General features: G+C 42.9%; 1 protein-coding gene across 3 annotated transcripts in view; it reads left to right on the top strand.

Moving 5' to 3' along the window:
• Positions 1 to 17,048, top strand: part of LOC114606747 (transient receptor potential cation channel subfamily M member 3) — a 353,577-nt gene that overhangs the window by 213,528 nt on the left and 123,001 nt on the right. For all 3 annotated transcript variants that reach the window (XM_028749279.2, XM_028749278.2, XM_077935948.1), the window contains exons 2-5: positions 2,974 to 3,053; positions 5,027 to 5,231; positions 9,358 to 9,571; positions 10,735 to 10,859. In XM_028749279.2, the coding sequence (XP_028605112.2) occupies positions 2,974 to 3,053; positions 5,027 to 5,231; positions 9,358 to 9,571; positions 10,735 to 10,859 (624 nt within the window). The remainder of the gene's footprint in view (positions 1 to 2,973; positions 3,054 to 5,026; positions 5,232 to 9,357; positions 9,572 to 10,734; positions 10,860 to 17,048) is intronic.

Genomic DNA, 17,048 nt, shown 5'->3' with positions numbered 1-17,048 from the left:
GGCATGAAGTAGCAGGAAGTATATTCAAGGGACTGGGCTGCTGTTTTAGGTATAAATGGCATTTAATGCATGCTACTCCTCCTTAGCATGTTTGCACTTGCACCACAGTAACTGTGTGCTTAGGATTGTAGCAACAGTCTTTTATCACATAGCCTATAGCTACCATAAGCACTCATGTAAATCTCATCAGCTCTAATCAACATCTTTGAATGCATTTTGTTTCTTTGCATGTTTTCTAAATATATCTAAATTCAGAGGGGGGGAGGGAGGTCATCTCTTAATTGCTGGAGTGGTACTTTTTGTCCTTAGATTAATTATTAAAAACATCATATTGACTTGAAATAGGCTACTTAGGCTTACCCGCTTACCCACTTCTGAGTCAAAGTGCATAGAATTGTGCCATTAGAAAATTAAGATAATTTTAAGAATTATAAAAATTATGCTATTGCTAGTTTCCCCCATTGACCCAATGCACACCCACTCTACTTGAGAACAAAAACTCTGTCGATACCGCCTGCTCTTTTAAAGATAAGCATCCACATAGTGAATGGCTTCTCCAGAATGAGCAGAAGCTAAGATTTTGCATGCTTTTTTGCTTGTTCATTTCTGGGCTTTTTCATTTTGTTATCTTTGCATGCTGCTAGATGCAGATTGAGGGTGATACCAGCTTCTGTTGATGGTACAGTGGCATCTCGGGTTACAGACGCTTCAGGTTACAGACTCCGCTAACCCAGAAATAGTACCTCGGGTTAAGAACTTTGCTTCAGGATGAGAACAGAAATCGCACGGTGTCGGTGCATCAGCAGCGGGAGGCCCCATTAGCTAAAGTGGTGCTTCAGGTTAAGAACGGACCTCCAGAACAAATGAAGTACTTAACCCGAGGTACCACTGTACTTACAAGTACAGTGGTACCTTGGGTTACATATGCTTCAGAGTACAGACGCTTCAGGTTACAGACTCCGCTAAGCCAGAAATAGTACCTCGGGTTAAGAACTTTGCTTCAGGATGAGAACAGAAATCGTGGTCCAGCGGCACGGCAGCAGCAGGAGGCCCCATTAGCTAAAGTGGTGCTTCAGGTTAAGAACAGTTACAGGTTAAGAACGGACCTCCAGAAAGAATTAAGTTCTTAACTCGAGGTACCACTGTACATGATTCAGAAAGCATGTTTCTCTCAAAGAGGTTGTTGTCAATGGGCAAAAAAAAGCCTCTCCCGCAGCTGGAGAGGCGCGCAAGGCTAAAGAGGAAGCCCGGGCAGCGAGGGGATGGATCGTGCTCGCTGCCCGGGCTTCCCCTTTAGCCTTGCGCAGCTGGAGAGATTGCGCGTCAGTCCCTTCTCCCTCCTGGGAAAAAGCCCACAAGAGCCGCACGAAGCTTGTGTGTGGCTCTTGGGGGCTTTTCCTGCCTGCCGCCCCCCTGCATTCGCTCCATAGGACGCACAGACTTTTCCCCGTAGTTTTTAAGACGGAAAGACTGCGTCCTATGGTGCAAAAAATACAGTATTTCTTCTTTTTAATCAGGGTTGGAAAAATGCTTTTAGCTTGTTTTTTGCATGTGGATGCAGTTGTAAATCATGAATGGGGTACGGGGAGGGAAGAAAAATGTTAATTGTGTGCTTCAGCACTGAAGTGATTCACAAGTCTATCTAAAGGAAGACATCATAAAACCATTAAGTCCAGAGTCTAAATTTACACAGCTGTATGGAACTCAATGCATCTTCAGCATTCTTGTTTTTTTTCCGGCACAACTTGGTCTGCTGCTGTTCAAATGTAACTGCTGCTTTATATTGTGGCTCCCCTTGTTTGGTGCTTCTTATGTCCTCCTCTCTTGTTCATATTTTTTTTGTTGAGAATGCGATATAACTTAGATATATATCTTTGAATGGGATATAACACAGAAAGGTAACAGAAACAAACTTAAAAAACAACAACCCACCTATAGGAATAGACAAAGTTAGACCATGTTTCCTCCTATGTTCCCAGTGGAAATGATGATAATATGTGTTACACTACAGGAAGGAAAGGGCTGATACTTAGCACAATCATTTAAGGACTCTCCAGGTGTGTCCCACTTTGATGGATGGCTTCTAAAGAGATGTGTACAAGTGTATGGTGCTGGTGTTAATCTGGTGCCAGAATGAACTTTTGAATGTTGACAAAAATTCACAAATATTTCTGGTTGCGAAGCAGAACAAAATCCATTCCACACCTTGGGATTCTACAAATGATGTTCTTATTTGTTTCCTTCCTGCTTCTGGATTCCCTGTTTTTCAAGGTAGTCAGTATGAATTGTATGATAATCTATATTCTAATCCTGCCATATAAGAATCACACACCAGAATCCACTAAACAAGTGGATTCTGAGCTTTGACTTAATTAAGAAGTCAGATGTGTTCAGTGATCCCCATGCAAAATACAGTCATACCTCGGGTTAAATATGCTTCGAGTTGAGCGCATTCGAGTTGCGCTCCTCGGCAACCCGGAAGTAACGGAGCGCGTTACTTCCGGGTTTTGCCGCTTGCGCATGCGCAGACGCTCAAAATGATGTCACGCGCATGCACAGAAGCGGCGAAAAGCGGCACGCGCGTGCTCAGACATGCCGTCGCTAGTTACGTTTACCTCTAGATGCGAACGGGGCTCCGGAACAGATCCCGTTCATATCTAGAGGTACCACTGTAGTTGTTTTAAGTGATTTCAAAACAGCAAAAAGAATGTAATGTCAAGGGGTTTCTCACCAATTGGAGAGGTTTAATGTATCGTTATTTTCATTTGTTTTATTTTGTTGATTATATTAATATTAATGCTGTATGCAATCCATCAAGCCCCACAAGAAATGCCAGTGGAGCCTTTTATTGAAAAACACAACCCCTAAACTTTGCTACTGTGGAGCATCCTGTGTTAAATGCTTTGTTGTCCTTTAAAAATGATATTGAACAGGAAATTTATTTTATGGATTTTTTATTCATCTCTTTTTCAGGCTCAGAAGTCATGGATAGAAAGAGCATTTTACAAAAGGGAATGTGTTCACATCATACCCAGCAACAAAGACCCCCATAGGTATGGCATGGCTTTTGTCAATGAACTTGCTTTTCATGACAGCTTATACTTAACCTATTATATCTCATTGGATCTTGGCTTTTGATACCTGTCAGAGAAGAAACAGCTCTATTCTAGTAATTGCCAGGCAACAAATGTTGTTAAACTAAGATGGACACAATATCAATTTGAACATAATGTAGCTCTTTAACCAGACCTTTGGCTAATTAACATTCTATATCCTTTTAGATGTCTTTGTGGGAGTATTGGTTTGCTTTTGTTTTTATTATGTATTTTGTGTTCTAATTTTGAATTTTTATGTTGTGAACTTCCCTGTAATCTTTGGATGAAGGGCGGTATACAAATTTAATAATAATAATAATTTTCCTTTACCCAGGAAAATACTTCAAGTTAGAGATATAGCTGTTCTTGCATGAAAAACATGAATGCTAACAGAAAATACATATACAGTGGTACCTTGGTTTGCAACCATAATCCGTTCTGCAGCTCCGGTTGTAAACCAAAACAGGTTGTAACCCAAGGCGCTCTTTCGCCAATGGGGCCTCCAAAAAAAAATGGTTTGTAATCCAAAAAAAGAGACACGCACTTCTGGGTTTGGCGTGGTTGTAGTCCAAAACAGTTGTAATCCAAAGCGGTTGCAAACCAAGGTACCACTGTATCCTGCATTATAAGTAAAATATCTTTTTAACGTAATACAGCCTTTGAGAAGAAGTTGGGACAATATTTATTACCATTTTCCATTTCTTAAAAGTGTAATTTTCTTGAAGTATCATGGGAATTTAAATGTTTTCAAGTTCTGTTAGCCCATAGTGGCAAAAATATTTATTGTATCAATTATTTCAGTTTGTGTAAGCTCATGTTTAACCTACTTGAAATCCCTGCAATATAACCTTTCCACGGTGTCACCAAGAATATGTGAAAAGGCTCTCTTGCAGTGATTTCATGTAAGTTAAAGACATGCTGTTGTACAAAGACTGGTGCTGAGGGCCATTGTTGCAGCCTAAAATGGCTTTGGGGTATGTCTTGTGGATGTTTGCTTGCAATAAGACAAAAACAGTTGTACAAAGGTAATCTCATAATCTGGATGTGCAGTTCATATACAGCATTCCACAGTTACCTTTACCAAGGTAAAGGTAAAGGTACCCCTGACCATTAGGTCCAGTTGCGGACGACTCTGGGGTTGCGCACTCATCTCGCTTTACTGGCCAAGGGAGCCGGTGTTTGTCCACAGACAGCTTCTGGGTCATGTGCCAGCATGACTAAGCCGCTTCTGGGGAACCAGAGAAGCGCACGGAAACACCGTCTACCTTCCCGCCGGAGCGGTATCTATTTATCTACTTGTACTTTGACGTGCTTTCAAACTGCTAGGTTGGCAGGAGCAGGGACCAATCAATGGGAACTCACCCCGTCACGGGGATTCGAACCGCCGACCTTCTGATCAGCAAGCCGAAGAGACTCAGTTGTTTAGACCACAGCGCCACCCATGTGGTACTGGTCCACAATTTGGCCAATAAAAGGTGTCACCTTATTGCCTGTGAAGAGAGATGAGGAACTGGTGGGCCTCCAGATGTTGAACTCCACAAGATGGAATTTCTAGTGCAGTAGCATCTAGAGGGCCATGGTTTCATTTGACATTTACCTTTGAGCCTGTGGACATAAAGGGATGCAAATCAAAGTTGATCTGTGTCAGAGTGACCAGCCATGTGTACCTTTGAATAGTACTATCTTAAAGAGAATGTTGGCGGGTATAGCATCTCCAACAGGGATGAGAAAAGCTCCGCCAGCACCTTTATTAAACTTATTGTGGAGTTCTGTGTGGTTGTCTTCACCTATCTTTGTATCCTAACTATGTCTACTGAGAGGGAAACTGTTTTGAAGACTGAAGTGTTTTACTTCAGTAGCCACAATGACTTAATTTAATCTCATCTGCCTCTTTGTGAAGAAATACAAGTAATTTTTGCTTGATGCCATAGGTGTTGCTGTGGGCGCCTAATAGGTCAACATGTGGGACTTACTCCAAGCATCTCCATTATTCAGAATGAGAAGAATGAAAGTCGGCTTGCTCGAAATGACATCCAGTCAGAGAAGTGGTCAATCAGCAAGCACACTCAGCTCAGTCCCACCGATGCTTTTGGAACCATTGAGTTCCAAGGTGGAGGTCACTCGAATAAAGCCATGGTAACTAAAACCCTCATAATTTGGACCAGAACGTGGTCCTTACTTCATAAGTTCCTTACTTCGTGTTTGCTTTTATTTCTGTGTGTGTGTATCTTGGGTGCACATTCTAGGGAATGGTGCAGATTATTCCGCCATGAACATTAGCATCATTGATGCATTACAGAGTTGCATCAGTAATATGGGCAAATTCATGCTTCCAAGGAGCCTTGCAACCTAAAAGGTAGCCAGTGGGGGAAATAGCAGTGGGGAAGAGGGAGAAACATGGGTGTGTGGGAAATGTGGCCAAGAACCACAGCTCAGTCACAAAACAGATGCTGTACATGCAAAGGATCGAGGTTCAATCCTTAACATGTTCACGTAGGGCAGGGGAAGACTGCTCTGGATCCACAGCCAATCAGGACCGACAATACTGATCTAGCTGAACCAATAGTCTACCTCAGTAAATGTTTTTCCAAGCATGGTTGCAGTTAGGCATGGGGCTTAAGTGTAATTATATTGGAATACAATAAAATCAAAAGGACTAGCTTTCATTTTCAGCAGTGTTTCCATGTTTCTGGCCTCCGTCTCTAGGAAAGCTTCTACCTTGTTCTTTCCTAAAATTGTAAGGCAAGTTCTAATACAATACAAAAGACTCTGCTCAGTTTTACAGTGAGCTCATGTTCAATAGGAAGATGTTTCACATTGTTGGCAAACAGTAGTTTTTGGAGATAAATGTGAGCCTGACGGCTTTGAATAAAGTGACCCCAGAGGACTAGATACTGTTGCGAAATAAAATAAAAGTTTTATCAGTTTTGCTGATGGGTGAGCAGCAGATCAACTCCCACTGCTTTCTGCAGTAGGAAAAATGTAACAGAAATGTATTGTTTATTAAAATTGTTCTTCTTTAATATAGAATAACCAAATTCTATCTGCAGTGTAGTGTGTCACATTTATTAAATGAGGGAATGCTTATTGTCAGACTTCCAAGGAAAACATCAGGCACTGTCAGATACTGATGTAACTTTAAAACACAATGCAAACCTCCATGTGTGGTTTTATAATTTTTCAGTTTATCTCCATAAAAGTAATTTGTTCACTTCACAGAAAGAAGATACCGTATTTTTCGCCCTATAGGACGCACTTTTCCCCCTCCAAAAAGGAAGGGGAAATGTGTGTGCGTCCTATAGAGCGAATGCAGGCTTTTGCTGAAGCCTGGAGAGTGAGAGGGGTTGGTGCGCACCGACCCCTCTCGCTCTCCAGGCTTCAGGAAACTCTGTGCAAGCCGTGGGAGCCCTCTCCCGGCTTGCACAGAGCTGCCTCTTATCCTGAAGCCCCGGCACGCTGAGCAGTCGCGCCGTGGCTTCGGGTAGCTCCGCACAAGCCGCGGGAGGGCTCCCCCGGCTTGCGCAGAGCCGCCTCTTATCCCGAAGCCCCGACGCGATCAGCGCGCTGGGCAGTCACGCCGGGGCTTCGGGTAGCTCCGCGCAAGCCGCGCAAGCCGCGGGAGCCCTCCCCCGGCTTGCGCAGAGCCGCCTCTTATCCTGAAGCCCCGGCGCACTGGGCAGTCGCGCCGTGGCTTCGGGTAGCTCCGCGCAAGCCGTGGGAGGGCTCCCCCGGCTTGCGCAGAGCCGCCTCTTATCCCGAAGCCCCGACGCGATCAGCAGTCGCGCCGGGGCTTCGGGTAGCTATGCGCAAGCCGCGGGAGGGCTCCCACGGCTTGCGCAGAGTAGCCTGTTCTGGGGGCTGGGGTCGGGGGAAGCTCGGGCTTCCCCCGCCCCAGCCCCGCGCCTGGGGGGGAAATAATTTTTTTCCCTTTATTTCCCTCCCAAAAAAACTAGGTGCGCCTTATGGGCCGGTGCGTCCTATGGGGCGCAAAATACGGTACTTTGCTCTTTGCTTCATGTTCACTTGAAATTTATTTCTATTGATTATCTTACTAATTTCCCACTCAACATGATAGCTTTACTGAATGCTGGCCACATGACCTGGTAGCATTTGCCTGGTCAGTATTTTTATGGTTAAACTGCAAGCTTCTCTTCAAATTTCCTTGACATTAATGCTGTCTACAATGCTGTGTAGAATAACTGCTAATTGGCAAAAGTAATGAGCCCCATAAAGAGGCATTCAGGAAGTTCATGCCAGCTACCTACAAATTGACACATATAGAGTTTGACTGACATAGATTAGGAAATGGCATTACTACTTTTTTCATTCCAATAGTTATAAAATTTTATTTGAAGCTTAAAAAGCCAAATTCCTCAAACCCAGAAACTTGTCTTTCAACAACACAAAATCACATGGCAACCCTTCATTCCTCACCGAAGCTTGTTAACCTTGATGACACCATGTCAAGGTCCCTCACTGCCCTCGGCTTTTAACTGCAGTGCTGCAGGCATGAAGAGAAACAGTTGGGCAGGCCTGGTACTTGCTCCTCTAGCAAACATTGAATAAACTCTTTCTACAATCTAATACTTTCTGACAGCTACCATGTTTGAGAAAATCATTATTAGAGCTAGACATTGTGCACTGAACTTGCTCATCCATTTCAATATAATTTAGTAAACTTGAGGCCACAACACTCCATTTATTCTTCTTGTCCTGTAAGCGGTATCGTTAATGGTGTTGCTGGTTCATCATCTTCAAAAATAATGTGCCACAATTGTGAATTTCCATATAAGTCAAGCCATATCCATTCTGCTTCATCAGTCCACTGTAAACTACAGTTCAGTTTTTCCAGTGAAGAAGAAAGAAGCCACTTTCAAATTCTTACCCTGTTTGATCCTCACAATATTATGAGATAGAAGAGATTTGGAGGTAACAGCAGACTCTTCCCTCTCTCCAGTTCCCCTTTGTTCTAAGCCAGGCATGTCCAAGAGGTAGATCGTGATCTACCGGTAGATCACTGAACGTCTGTGGTAGATCACTGGCTCCCCCCAAAGAAGCTCAACCAGTTTGGCTCCCCTAAAAAAAGCTGAACAACTTTGGCCTGAGCCACCCCCCAAAATGGTGCTTACTTCCTTTCCCCAAAAGCTCAACAACTTAGACCTGAACCCCTAAAAAAGGGGGTAGATCACTGCCAGTTTTTAACTCTGTGAGTAGATCACAGTCTCATGGGAGTTGGCCACCCCTGTTCTAAGCCATTTGTTCTAAGCCATCAGATAAAAATGAAAGTGAAACCTCTTTGTGGCCATGTTAGAGGGAAAGAGTGGAGAATGAGAAGCTGAGATTTGCCTTGGCACATCCACATAGTTTATGGTTTCCTCTGAATGCAGCCAGTGACTTGCTCAAAGCAACTTGGCACAGAGACTCCCATGCTATATGAGTTGTAAACTCTCCTGAGTTCATTAGCAAGTTGCTCCATGACTACTGTAGAGTGAGCTGAGCTGAGTAAGTTTTGCCATTTTTTAGATCAGTCTGATAACAACATGTGGGCACATCACACTCTCTGACACAGGCTCATGCTTGGCACCTCTCTCTCTCTCTCTCTCTCTCTCTCTCTCTCTCTCACACACACACACACACACACACACACACACACGAGAGAGAGAGAGAGAGAGAGAGAGAGAGAGAGAGACCACACGTCTCTCTTCCCCCCTCTCTTAACACACTTTATCTCCCTCTCACAGTCTACACAAACATACATATGTTTTCCTCCTCTCTCTCAGTTTTGGCTCATGTCTCAGGTTTTAAAAAATACTAGAAGTGTACATGAAAAAGAAAAAGAAAGGGAAAAAAGGAATCCAGGAATCTGTAGATTTTGGTTCACCCTGGGGGCACCTAAGAAGGCCTTTGCAGACAGCAGGTCTGCCAACCCCTGGAAAAGCAACTAAGCAAAATCATCTTACTCTCTTGAGTTTGTATTTTTCATTTTATTTGGTTAAGTAGCACTTCTCTTCAAACTATATGTTAACAGATGGATTTTCAACTTCTGAGATCTGGTTCTGTATTAACTTCCACATAAATTCCATTGTACAGAAGTTCAGCAAAAGCCTAATGAATTATTCCCATGTCTTTTTAATTATGGAATGATGATGCATCTCTGTCTTTTGGCTAAGATCAAGTGTAAATATTCCAGCTGCATGTCTATTACCAGCTTCTCGTCTTCACTCTTTGCTTTTGTTTCAAATCAATGCCCTTCCTTCTGTAGTATGTGCGTGTGTCTTTTGACACAAAGCCTGATCTTCTTCTACACTTGATGACCAAGGAATGGCAGCTTGAACTTCCCAAACTTCTCATCTCTGTCCATGGAGGTCTCCAGAATTTTGAACTTCAGCCAAAGCTCAAGCAAGTCTTTGGAAAAGGTCTCATTAAAGCTGCCATGACAACTGGAGCATGGATATTTACTGGAGGAGTAAACACAGGTAACAATAACCTGGCAGAATGAAATCCCTGAAGCAGATGGAATTCTTTCTATGGCATAAAAAGCTTTTTCATGGTCACAGGATCCTGAAAAAATCCTGTCATTGCATTAAATGAAGCAGACAGCATTATGTTCATTTAATACATTTCTATCTAGACATCATTCAAACTAAATGTGGCATTAAATACATGGTTTGCATTTAATATATATGTTTTTAAAAGTGCAAATTTTCTTAGCAGGATCTAGATAGGGATAGGACTTTAACCCTTTCCCCAATCCTGAAAAAAATCCCACCTCACTACCAATTGCATTGGGAGGAAAGCTGCTATTAGAAAAACCCACATCCAGCAAGCCAAGTCAAACCTTCGCTGCAGATTGTAGTTTATTAGAGCAAAGCAAACTGTAATCACTGTTTCAGACCTAACTCCAAGCCACAGATTGTGGTTTGTTTCTTCCCTGGGCTGGTGGAGAGCAGCAAAGCATGTGAGATCAGCACATCCACCATAAGCCATTAATAATGGTTTACCATCATGCCCAAACTGGGCCATAATTTCGTTTCCCCCTCTTCAGTCACATCTTTTCTCTAAGCCAAGGCTGTGTAGATAATTTACCTATAAAGCAGATTTGAAGCATGTTTTCCCCCTCAAAGAATTCTGGGCACTGTTGTTTGTTAAGGGTTGCTATGAATTGTAACTCTGTGAAGGTGCCCAGAATTCTTTGAGGGAAACAATATGTGCTTTAAAGGTATAGTCTCTGTACCCAGCAATTTTTTTGTGAAGGCAAATGAGCAGTGGAAGACATATACAAGCTTGCAGTTCCTCTGTTTTCTCCAGAGCTTCTGCATGCATGGCACAGTGGGTGACTTTCTCCCTTTTAATTTTCAAGACCTATTCCAGTTACATAATTTGTTTGTAAGACTCAGTATTTGAGATTTTCTATCACAATTTTTTTAACGTATAGAATCACAGAACTCCTAACATTTTAGAATGGTAAAGTTATGCCTATTTACTGCTACCTACATAAATGTTTTGTTTTTACTGGGGGGTTATTTTGATATTTTGCCATAATCCATACATGGTGTTAGAACTACATCCGCACATACATGTTACAAAGGTTAGTAATATTTATCCTCTATCATGTACTTGCCTTGCTTTTCTCTTACAGGAGTTATTCGGCATGTTGGGGATGCACTGAAAGACCATGCCTCCAAGTCAAGAGGGAAGATCTGCACTATTGGAATAGCTCCCTGGGGAATTGTAGAAAATCAAGAGGATCTGATTGGCAAGGATGTAAGTCTCTAGATCTCTTGCAGTGCATTGCTTTGCCAATATGTCCTTGAAGTTTGGGTTTTTCAGATCTTTTGGGCAGGGCAGAAGTTGTGGGTGTGTCCTCTGTGTAATGTGCCCCTGCTCTCTAGGAAATTGTCAAGGTGGCAGACCTGAAAAGCAGAGAGAGGCACGGAGGTTGGTAGATGAGCTGTGCCTTGCTCCCAGGTTGATAGCTGCCCTGCTGTCATGGAGAATGAGGGTCTCAGGAAAGGAGGATGTCACTCTGAGGAAGAGGGAAATGATCATTTAGAAAGGACCTATTCCTTGAAGGACATATAGCTATCCTCTTATGCCATTGCTACTACCTAACATTGCTATGCAAACAGTCAAGGTTTTCTCCAAAATATTCTGGGAGCTGTCATTTGTTAAGGGTGCTGAAAGTGGTTAGGAGACCCCTACTCCCCTTCAATAGCTACCAAGCTACAATTTCCAGAGTGGTTTAACAGTTCATTAGATGTTAATAGACAGTCCCTCTTCACAGGGAACTCTTGAGATCTGGAGGACCATGAGGGGAATAAGGGCCTCCTAACAACTCTCAGCACCCTGAAGAAACTACAGTTTCCAGAATTCTTTGGGGAAAGCTATGAATATTTAAGGTGGTATCAAGGTGCTTTAAATGTCTGGTGTGAATGTGGCCCAAGTCTAAAGCTCCAGCCACTACACTACTCACCATGCAAATGTGAAAGTATGAAAACATGGAAAGTATGGATCCTAATTAAATAGGTATTTTGTTGCCAATGACGTTATGTGGATGCCGCAAACCACCTCCATGCATGAGCAGCAGCAATCACATAATCCACATCTGTCTGGACGTATCCTTACTCTTCTGAAGAAAATAATGGAGAATAATCATCTAAGATTGTCTCACCCACATTCACACACCTGCTGCCAGTGTTTATGCTTTGCATTGATACCTGCAGTTGCTGCCTGCAAGCAAGGCTGAAAAAGAACTTTTCATTAGTTTCCTTGAAGCCACTCCGTTTCAGTTCTCTTACGGGTTTAACACAGAGATAGGCAACCTAAGGCCCAGGGGCCGGATGCGGCCCAATCGCCTTCTAATGGTCCAATCGCCTGCGGATGGTCCAGGAATCTGTGTGTTTTTACATGAGTAGAATGTGTGATTTTATTTAAAATGCATCTCTGGGTTATTTGTGGGGCATAGGAATTGGTTCATTTTTTCTCTCCAAAATATAGTCCGGCCCCCCACATGGTCTGAGGGATGGTGGACCGGCCCACGGCTGAAAAAGGTTGCTGACCCCTGGTTTAACAGCTAGGTCCTCTGCTTCTATGATGGAGAGGAAGAATAGTATATCTCTCCTTCAGGAAGAGTACTGCTTGATTAAATCAAGGCTATATCACCAAGGATGAAATTCAGTAACAGTATACTTGGAGCTTATACAAATAATTAGTTCTAACAGGTTCTGTAGGGATATGATATGAGGTAATTTTTGCTAGAAAATATTGCCAGACACCTGGCAGAGAAACATATAATTACTAGGAACAATGATTTATGCAGCAAAATCCAAAATTGTATTCTTTTCCTTCACTCTCTTGTCACAACCTGGGTACATTGTGAAGGCACATGTCCCACATGCTCTGTGTTCGTCAGTGGCTGAGTTTTATATATAATGGCTACTTACCAACCTTTGCTTATGACAGTTCAAGCAACTGGTTTTGTTATCTGTACACAGCTGGAGGCAAAAAGGGATGCAAAAAATTAGCACATGAATTGGACACACAGAAGGTGTGTGCAAGTATGCATGCATGAGAATGATATATTTTAAAGTTAAATATGTTTCTCTCTGTTTTATCCAGATTTGAATTGCTATTTTGTGTTATGTTTTGCTTAAATGTTGTAATGCTCTTGGACAGCGAGGGGAGAGAAACAGAAAGAAAGCCACAACTGTGTCGGCTCCTGTAGTCCACTATGGTGGTCCAATATGTTTTTGTTTGTTTTTTCCTTTTACTGTTATATTAAATTTGCTTAGTAACATAACATTATTGTATGTATTCTATAAAACAAAGAATACAAAACAAAATTCATTCATACTACAATGCATAACTACATAACATTAATATATATGGTTTCTGAAAAAAGGCTTACATAACAAAATCAATTCAAAATACCATCCGGTTTACTTTTTTCTTTCTTTCTTCCCCCTCCCTCCCCACTCCAGCCCTCCCCCCCCCCCAATCAGGCCTTCCTTCTTCATATCTTTATCCATGTACACAGTCTGTTCATTCAAGCTTGTATGTTAGGGTTGGCTTCCCCTCTTTCTATCCAGTTCCTGTAAAATGCCCATTTATTTGTGATTCTTTGGCATTTATTTTCCCATCTATCCTCTGCCAGTATCTGTGTGAATATTTCTGATTGTACGTATTCAAAAACATAATCATTCCATTTTTCCATATTCCATTTGGCCTTTTCTTTCCATCCCAGAGCAATAACTGTCATTCCAGCTAAAATCATAATCTTGTACAACTCTTGCTTATTACTTTTTACTTTGTTATTTCCCAATATTCCCGAAAATAACAAATCCCTATTAACTTCTATGTTTATTTGAAATAATCCAGAAATTACCTTTATAATCTTTTGCCAATATTCCTTAACCAGATTACATTCTGGTGGTCCAATATGGTTGAAGAACTAAGAAAATTGTGTCTCATGACTTGCCCTGGTCCATGGGGTCACGAAGATTCGGACACAACTAAACAACAACAACAACTTGCATGAATAGTCTGATTTAGGATCTTAAGCTGCTTTTACACCCACCCCACTTTGAGCTGCTCTTTCAGCAGTGTCTCCTCTTCAAATATTAGACATCTGTCAGTCAAAGTTCTTGCAACATGTTTGGGCACTGCTTTTAATGGCTGCAACAGTGATGCCTGCAAGTAAGTGATCTTTACTGCAAAGCTGCTCCCTGATCTTTCTCAGGTGACAGCTTCATAGTACCCACAAATGTAATCACAGGCCTTTGATGGTACAGCAGTGCCATGGTAAGAAATGGCAGAGCAGTGACTCCCATGATGGTGCTGTAACTTTTAAAGAGCACTTAAGAAGGCATAGTTCTGAAATCCCATGCATGCATGTTTGAGACTCAGTGGGTCTTACTCCTAAGTAGATACACATAGGATCAGCCTGCATGTTATATCTCAGGTAATTTTAATATGTGGTACGTTCGGTGCATGTACCCGTTGAAATCTAGTTTTTTACAACATCAGGTTTGAATGTGCTTTCAGACATAATTTTTGAAATCTATCTGGTACTATAAATGTCATCATTGTGATTCCTTTCCATTGTGGTTTTGAGTGTTGTCTGAGGATAATAGTTGGAAGCAATATTACCATTCAACTAGAAAGTGAAAACAATATGTGAGTTACAAGAAGCCATAGAAAAACAAGACTGGATCTGCTAGTAGCTATTTTTTTCCTGTAAACAACCATAATTAAAAAATCTTACTCAGCCTTCTTATGTTCTTGGAAGTAAAATATACTTCAGATTTGGGATGCTTCTGTTAGACTGATAAAACAGTTATCCAAATTGAACTTTGGTCCAACAATATTTATTACTACTACTAATAATAATAATAATAATACCCCGCCCATCTGGCTGGGTTTCCCCAGCCACTCTGTGCGGCTCACAACAGAATATTAAAAATAGAATTGGGGAGGGGCCACTAGGGGCGCATCGGAAGATGGCTGACAATAACATCTCTCCGACCCATGGGAGGTAATTAGGAGGCTGTGATGGGAGTAAATAGCCTCCCTACCCCCCAAGGTTGGGGGGGCTGCCCTTGCCTGCTGTGTCCTATACCACCCCCGAATTTGTGGGGATGGGGGCACTAGGCAGAATGCCCTCCTGTGGATTTCGGTGCTCCTGGACGCTGTCTCTGATCTGCGCCGCTAGCTGCAAGAACTTCAAAAGGAACAATTAGGAAGAAGCGAATGCACATATTTCAAGGAAGGAGGGGGAGTAAAGACTGCTAACTGAAGAGTTCTCTGATAAACAAGACGAGTCGGAGGAACAAGAATCAATCATGAGAAGATATGCCAAGACTCGGTATGGCAAAGGGACTGGATGGGGGAGGGGGAAAAAAACTTTCCTTTCTTCCCTCTATGTGATTAAACAAGAAACCCCCCCACACACACACACAAGTCAGAAATGCCGTTTTAATGACTTAAGCTGTGGATTTACGACTGTGGAGATAAACTTTCTAACCAAAGCATGTTTTAAGAAAGTGTGGAAAGTTTAAGAGCTTTGGAATGACGCAGTTAAAAATACCGTCGCCATGTTGGCAAGCTCTGTCGGAGGACTTGAGTCTGGGAGGAGGAAAAGAGCTGTTTTTATATTGTGGGTGAGACTCCTCAGTGGGACTTAAGAACGACAGATCCTGAGATTAATGATGGAAAGAGCGATGCTATTTATGAAAGTGATGATATATGGAAACCATCTCGATATGAGGATTGGACGAACGGAAAAATCCACACAGGTTATAATTGGTGTTTATCTGCTTAAGGAGATTATCAGAAGAGATCATAAAGAAAAAAAGAAAAAATATACGAACAAGATGAGATGTGGAAACAGCAAGATAAGACTGGATAGAATTATGAACTTTATTTGGACTGATTTGGATATGAACGCAGTAGCAAGAAGATGATCGGAATCCCCCTTCGAAACTTGAAATATGGGTCCCCTCAACAAAAATTTAAAATTCGGCTTTGTAATTTGGAATTTATTTGATTTGATTTGATTTGATTGGTCGGTTAATTAAAAATATTTTTTTTAAAAAAAGAATATTAAAAATAGAATCAAACATTAAAAAGTTCCTTAAACAGGGCTGCCTTCAGATGTCTTCTAAAAGTCAGATAGTTTTTTATTTCCTTGACATCTGATCGGAGGGCAGGTGCCTCTACTTAGAAGGCCGTCTGCCTGGTTCCCTGTAACTTCACTTCTCACAGTGAGGGAACTGCCAGAAGGCCCTCGGCGCTGGACCTCAGTATCCAGGCAGAACAATTGGGGTGGAGACGCTCCTTCTGGGCCGAGGCCGTTTAGGGCTTTAAAGGTCAGCATTATCACTTTGAATTGTGCTTGGAAACGTCCTGGGAGCCAATGTAGGTCTTTCAGGACCGGTGTTATGTGGTCTCAGTGGCCACTCCTAGTCACCAGACCTGCACCTCCATGGACAGCTGTGAGTCCAAAATGACTCCCAGGCTGCGCACCTTATCCTTCAGAGGCACAGTTACGCCGTTCAGGACCAGGGAGTCCTCCACGCCTGCCCACCCCCTGTCCCCCAGAAACAGTACTTCTGCCTTGTCAGGATTCAACCTAAATCTGTTAGCCGCCATCCATCCTCCAACTGCCCCCAGACACTCACACAGGACCTTTACTGCCTTCACTGGTTCTGATTTAAAAGAGCTGTGTATCATCCGCATACTGATGAACACCCAGCCCAAACCCCCTGGTGATCTCTCCAAGCGGCTAAATATCGGTGTTAAAAAGCATGGGGAAGAGGATGGAACCCTGAGGCACCCCACAAGTGAAAGTCAAGGGGTCTGAACACTCACCCCCCAACACCACTTTCTGAACACGGCCCAGGAGGAAGGAGCAGAACCACTGTATAACAGTGCCCCCAGCTCCCAGCCCCTCTAGACCAGGGGTCAGCAACCTTTTTCAGCCATGGGCCAGTCCGCCGTCCCTCAGGCCATGTGGTGGGCTGGACTATATTTTGGAAAAAAAGAAGAAAAAAGAACGAATTCCTATGCCCCACAAATAACCCAGAGATGCATTTTAAATAAAATAACACATTCTACTCATGTAAAAACACGCTGATTCCTGGACCGTCCACAGGCTGGATTGAGAAGGCAATTGGGGCACATCTGGCCCCCAGGCCTTAGGTTGCCTACCCCTGCTCCAGATGGATGTTGTGGTTAATGGTATCAAAGGCCACGGTGTGATGGCCTGGGATTCCGATTCGGAGGATGAAACAGAGGAATCCCAGCCTGCACAGGAGTCCCCGCCTCCAGGGCCGGTTGAACTGGGGCAAGGCCTAGATGCTGAAGAGCCTGCACCTGTGGCAGTGCATCAGGAGCTGGCCCCAGGTGAAGTCCTTCTGGCCCCAGAGGGGCTTGATGACTCAGTGGCCACAGGTG

The sequence above is a fragment of the Podarcis muralis genome, chromosome 11, assembly GCF_964188315.1.
Source record: "Podarcis muralis chromosome 11, rPodMur119.hap1.1, whole genome shotgun sequence".
Taxonomy (NCBI): domain Eukaryota; kingdom Metazoa; phylum Chordata; class Lepidosauria; order Squamata; family Lacertidae; genus Podarcis; species Podarcis muralis.
Note: the sequence above shows the minus strand (reverse complement) of the source record. Positions and strands in the feature narration are given on the sequence as shown.